Genomic DNA, 6742 nt, shown 5'->3' on the forward strand with positions numbered 1-6742 from the left:
GGAATGACCTATGGCGAAGAAAAGAAATAATTGATGGAAGTCAAAATACCTCACAAATAGACCGCCTCCAGTTCATCGTTACTTATTCGCTCAGTTTTCAATGTCCGTCGTCGAAATTTTATAACAGCATACACAACGTATTGGATAACATCTGTGCAAAATTTGAGAAAGATACAAAAGTTATTGAGTAATCTAGAAGACTATAACCTCAAAAAGTGCTGAGGTTTATGAGGTATTTTGACCCACTGTACTTATTATTCCTCAGTAAACCTCATTGGAATTAGTAAGTTACTATAATAACGCTATAGTATCGTCTATCTGGCCGGATAATTTTTTTTAATTACTAAATTATTTAATTTTTTTTAATTTTTTAATCTTTACAAAGACGTCATAAAAGTTAGAACTTCTGTGTATTGCGCGCTGCATACTACGCTAATAGATAGCAAGGAAACATTCAGCGGTTGGGCCATTCCATTGTTATGATTTACCTCCCTGTTTTACCTAACGTATTAAACGTAATCTGCATACACTTTCATTCCTATAAAAACTAACGCCAGATGAAATCTGTAAATTAACATATATGTTCAATATATATATCATTACTTCCTTTTACATCTTCTATTTTAAATAATACCAAAATTCAATTTTTTGATTTTTCAAATATGAAATAATTTTAATTAATTTATTTTGTGTAACCTTAACATGATAAATATAACTATATTATTTTTAGTATGTAATATTTAATATAAAGCATAACAATAATAACTAGTCCCCCCAATTGAAAATATGTGGTCATTATTAAAGAGAAGGCTAAACGATTATGAAACAGCACCAAAAGGCATGCATGAATTATACGAACGAGTAACTAAAGCTTGGTACGACTTAATGAAGCCGGATGAGTGTCAAAAGGTTATAGAATCAATGCCTAAACGTATAAAACAATGTATCAAGAACAAAGGACGCTGGACTGACTATTAATATCGAATAAATAAACCATTTCATTTTTTTTTGAAAACGCGACAAAAGTGTCCCAATGCACTGCTTGTTTTCAATCCTCTCTATCTCAATCTGCGGTACTTTAATCAGCATTTGCTCTATGTTGTTTGCTTCTGCATGACTTTGGCTATCGAATGATATACAACAAGCCATAGGTTAATATGATAACTATAACGCTACAGGCCATAAAAGAGAAAATTACAAAACACTGAGACACTTTTGTCGCTCACTGTATATGATTATTATTTTTTTGTGCTTTTCTATATTTGAAATTTTTTTGGTTTATCTTCAGGGACTGAGGTCCCTCCTACGACTGTGTCCCTTCTTCAGCAAAAGTTACACCAACTGCGTCACAACATTGTAATTTTTCTTCCTTTAATGGCTTGTAAGAGTTTATGGTTTTGAAATAGAATAAAATTGATAAAAAGAATAAAAAAAAAAATAAAGGGACCAGTGTAATTTTCTTTAATATATGCTTGTTTGCGGGTTTAGGTTTTTAAGTATGTAAGTTTTGTCGATAGTGACCACCAGATCTTGTTAATAGTAGATCAAACTTGTTAGAATAGGTTAAACCCTTGAGGTTTAGGAATAGGTTTACAATGAAGATTATTGACTTCAAGGGACTTCAGTATTTAAAATAGAACACGGACCAAATGGTTTCAATTGAACGCTTGATGGATTTACTGTTTTATAAAATAAAGAATATAAAAAGAATATAAAATTCAAAAGTAAAGTGAATTGAAGTGAAGTTAAGTAAAAATAGGGATAAGATATAAGGGTATTTATATGTTTTTGGTTTTTATAATTTTATGTTGTTTTGGTTTTCAAGCAAAAGAGTTGATACTCCGTTTTCAAATAGGTTGTTACGCTGTAATTTTTATTGCTTTAATGGCTTGAGATTTGAATAGGCTTTTAGATTGATAATAGAGTTGATAAGAAGATTTGATAAGAGTTTTTAAAGGTAGATTCGTTGCTAATGGTGACCACCAGATCTTGTTGAATTGATCAGACTGATTTGTAGTAATTTAATAAGAGATTTGAAAGTGTTTACAATGAAGATAATTTGCTTCAAAGGACTTGCTTTGCTTGTGTTTTAAGAATGTTATACCAAAAGATTCAGGGATAAAGATACTTGATTCATTGGTTATTTATATAAAAAAAGAATATAAGATAAGTGAAGTTTTTCAAAAAGGGAATAAAAAGCTAGGCTTTTTATAAGCAAAAAATATAAAGTTCAGTTTTTTACAAAAGTAAAAATATTGACGAAGGTTAAAAAAAATCTTGAAGTGGTTAAAAATATTTCAAAAGGTTAAAAAAAAAAATCAAATGGTTAAAAATTTGTCAAATAGGTAAAATAATGACAATTTGCAAAGTGATTTACAATACGTCAAAAATTAAAACTTGAAGGTTTCGGCGTTCACATCTTCATAATCATAGCTACAACGCAAAATTTCATTTTCTAACTGGCATGGTACTGTAACTTGTCGGTTATACTGTAGTTAGATGTGCTTACGGAGATAAATTTAGGTGTTTGGTTGTTAAAGTTGATAGAGTCTTTCTTGATAAGAGTAAGATTTAAGCAAAAGCTTGTTATATTTGTCGTTGATAGTGACCACCAGATCTTATGTGTAAGATCAATACGATGTTTCTTGAGAAGGTATTGGGATTTAAAGTATATAATAGAAATATCAGGAACTTTATAAGTAAAGATAGCCTGTTTATAATATAAGTGATTCTTTATTGAAAATGAATAAGATATCCAATCCTTGTGTCAAAGAAAATAATTGTTGGGATATTTATACTAGTTGTGGTTGTTCCTTTTTTTTTTCGTTTTCTTTTTTTTTTGAAGTTTCTTTCATTTTTCTATTTTTTTTCATTTTTGAACCTTGTTTGATATTTGAACTTTGTTTCATTTTTGAACTTTCTAGTCTTCGCTGGCCTGACTTTGTGTAACGCTTTCATTTTGGTTTTGTGGGTTACAGTACTAAAAAAAAAAAACTTGACTGTATATCTTTCACCAGGAAACTTTTTTTTTTGAAATACTGCCCCTTTCTCTTTTGTCGTGTTTGATCACGAATAGTCTTTTTATAGTAATTAACAAAGGTACAGATAAATTATTAAGTAGTTAAAGATTGTCTCTTTTATTTAATAAAGATAATGTATATTTATACTATTTTACATTTGCTGCGGAGGTGACGTTTGTTATGTTGTAAGGTTCGTTAGGCTTTCGGGTTTCGATAGATTTGATATAAGTTGTTGAGATAAAGTTTTAGTAATTGAATAAAGTATTGGATAAAGTAAGTTCCAAATAGAGTAGATAATTCGAGTTATAAGTTCACTTGTGTATAGTGACCACCAGATCTTGTTAAGTGGATCAAACTTGATTTGTAAAGTAAAATGTAAAGAAATGTAATAAAAATATAAAATGAATACAATGAAGATAGCTTGCTTCAAGGGAATTCGACTTGTTTGTAATAAAATAAGATAGATAGATTTGTCTTTTAAGAGACTATTTATTGAATAGAAGTGAATATAAGTGAACTGAAGTAAATTGAAATAAAAGATATAGGGATATTTATATAAAAATAATAGAGGGAAAAGAAAAAGAAATAAGGTTGATATTTTTACTTGAGTCGATGTTGTGTATTTCAGTTAAATTACTGAAGTAAGTCGATTTCAAAGTCAGTTGTACCGTCCAAAATTTTATAGATGTCTTCATCATTCTCGTTACAATGTATTGATATAATGTTGATATTGAAAGCACTGCGGATATACTGCGGTTGACATTTACAAGTAGAAGTATTGTGAAATCTTTATATTTCAGGGTTTAGATAGGATTGAGGTAAGTTGTTAATATAATATATCGTGTTTTGAAGAAGGTGTTGAATATAATTTATATCCAAAGAAGTAAAATTGAATAGATGTATGTTTGAGTGTAAGTGACCACCAGATCTTATTAAGTTGATCAGACTTGAATTGAATAAAAAGAGTAAAGGTAAAGTAAAGATAAAATAAAAGGGATTTACAATGAAATATAAGTTTCAAGGGATTATTGGTTCTTCCTATTTGTATAAATAAAATAAAGAGATAATTGGATTCAAAGGATATTTATTATGATAAAGTAAGGTAATGTAAAATAATAGGTAAGATAATAGGATAAGATAATAATAATAATTGAAATATTTATAAAAAGATACTGATATTTATATGTTTTTTGATTTTCATATTTTTATGCTGTTTTTGGTTTTTCTTTTGTTTTCTTCTTTTTTTTGTTGTCCTTGAATTCCTTTGCTATTAGCATAGCATCGTTTGCTATTGTGATAGCATCTCGCCTTTCTTTCGTGTTCTTAACCGTTACACCAAATTTATATCTGGCTAAACGTTTATCCGCACAAAACCTTCTTCACCCATCTGTTGAAAACCATCCATCCATCATTAGCAAGATAGATACAACATCAAAAACAACTTTATTACAAACTACAACCTCAATAGAAGCGTATTCGACTAGCTACATCCAAAAAACGAATCGTTTAAATATTGACATTACGAGATCTCTCATGGAAAAAACTTGTCAAGATCAGAGTGGCAATGCCGTGTCCGTGTCGGCACAACTTGTCCAGCCCGCACCACCAGTTCAGCCCGCACACACTACGGGCACCCCAATTGAAATTCCCAGCAAGCGCACAATTGCTGACAGAACTCCACCTTACATTCCTACGAATGTCAAGAAGACTATCACCAAGCCTACTACCCGTAGCCAGATCGTCAAGAGCAAAAACTTGAATGTCAGCACCTCCGATTTCAAGCTCAGTTTAGACAAGCCTGTGGACTTTTCTTTTAGTCAGAATGACCCCGCATCCAAACCATTATTTACCAGGGAAGTAAACCCGCCTTTAGCTCTATGCGATACTGAAATACTTGATCTTAGTTCCCAATCTGGTATTCCAGATTGGTTTATAGTATATCAAAAACAACAACAGGATCAAACCCGCTTCCTGAACCAACGTTTAAACGCCCTTGAAGAAGTCATGGCTGAAAACAAACGTTTGCGCACCGACTTAGATCTGGCTCAGCAACGCATTGCCGAACTTGAAGCACAGGTATCTACCGAAGCCATCCCCACCTTGGTACTGGATCCCAAAGCTACTCAAGGAACAGAAGCCTCAAAGTATGCCACCCAAAATGCCTCTTTGACTTCAACTAGCAAACCGCTTTCTTTCGCTGCTGTGGCAACAAAAGGTAAGGATGCACCTGCACCAAAGAGCAAAGCACCTACACGCCGTCGCAAGACTACTGCTCGTCAAATGGAAGCTATCCATCGCCGCTTTGTCCCTGTCGCTGCTCACCATGACTATGAGTATGTGTACTTGCCAAGCCGTTACCGTGAACCTATATCCAGTCTTCGTAGCAAGCTGCATAAGCTCAAGATCAACAATGCTCGTGTGCTGGATGTTCATTATCCTGATCGTCAAGTGGTCGCTCTTTTGGTTCATACAGAGTACACTGCTGATCTGCTCGCTGCCTTTGCCAAAGCCAAGGTCGAACCAATCCAAGGTTTCAATCCTTGGAACCCTGATCTGTTGCGTGATCCCAAGTATGCCAATCTGCCTGAATCCGACCGTGCTGCCAAGTGTACTGAAGTGCATCAAGCTCGTCTTGTCCGTGCTTTACAGCACATCCGTGAGTCTGTCCGCCCTGCTGTTGCTCGATCTTTCTTTGTGAAGGATTGGATCACCCTTGACCAGTACAAGGAGGTCATACCTACTGTTACCCGTGCTGCCAGAGCTGCTGAATCGACGCAAGACGCTACGATGGAGGACATCCATAATACCTTCAGTACCACAGAACTTGATCCTCTCGATGTTGGTGAATCGACCTCATCCCAATGATGAGTGCAACACCTATTGAAGATTTAAATATGCCTATGCCCAACCAAGATACCCGTACTTGTACAAACAATATGCTTACTATGACCTTATGGAATGCCAATGGCTGTAACCGCTACACCGTTGACCAAACTACCAATTCGCTCCTTACATCGTCGCTCATTTTTATTACCGAAACCTGGTTGCTGTCACCATTAAGGCTTATGACTTTATGGCAACAATATCATACCTATGGTATACCGCTCGAGGGTCAAAGTCGAGGACAGATGGGCATCAGTCTGCTTGTCAATCCTGATTGTCCCTACCCTGTTACTCACTTTCCTTCTGACAACCCTTATGTGCTCAGCTGTCAAGTCTCTACTTTGCTCGTTCACTGTGTCTATCTACCGCCCTCGCTCTCTGACATTGAAGCAATGGAAATACTAGATGGGCTGCCTCACCAAACGCATCCATCACAGACCAACATGGTTGTGTGCGGTGACTTCAATGCGCGACACCAACATCTTCTTGGTGATTCAAGAACAACCACTCGTGGCATCAAGTTGTTTGGCTGGATCCTTGAGAATGGAATGACCTGTTGGAATGCTGAGCTAGCCTATGGTATCTCCACTTACTGTGCTCAAGGCCGTGTCAATGCTGCCACCGGTGAACACTTCAACAGTGTCATCGACTTGTTTCTCAGTTCACAACAACTGGCGAATCCCATGATGCTAGTACACGAAGACCTGTCCCTTGGTTCAGATCACCATCCTGTGTCATTGTCCTGTGTCTTGCCTCCACCACCATCTCCACCTGCTCACCCTCGTCGTTTGTGGAATCTGAGTAGACTGACCGAACCTGACTGCCTCTATGTTGGCCTC

General features: G+C 35.2%; 1 protein-coding gene across 1 annotated transcript; it reads left to right on the forward strand.

Annotated features, from left to right (window-relative positions):
- Positions 1–4553: 4553 nt before the first annotated feature.
- On the forward strand, positions 4554–5885 carry RO3G_13220 (uncharacterized protein; the record flags this gene model as incomplete). Its single annotated transcript, XM_067667804.1, has 1 exon — positions 4554–5885. The coding sequence occupies one exon, from the start codon at positions 4554–4556 to the stop codon at positions 5883–5885; it is 1332 nt and encodes a 443-aa protein (XP_067523905.1).
- Positions 5886–6742: the final 857 nt, after the last annotated feature.

Source organism: Rhizopus delemar, genomic scaffold (genome assembly GCF_000149305.1).
Source record: "Rhizopus delemar RA 99-880 supercont3.11 genomic scaffold, whole genome shotgun sequence".
In the NCBI taxonomy this organism is placed as follows: Eukaryota; Fungi; Mucoromycota; class Mucoromycetes; order Mucorales; family Rhizopodaceae; genus Rhizopus; species Rhizopus delemar.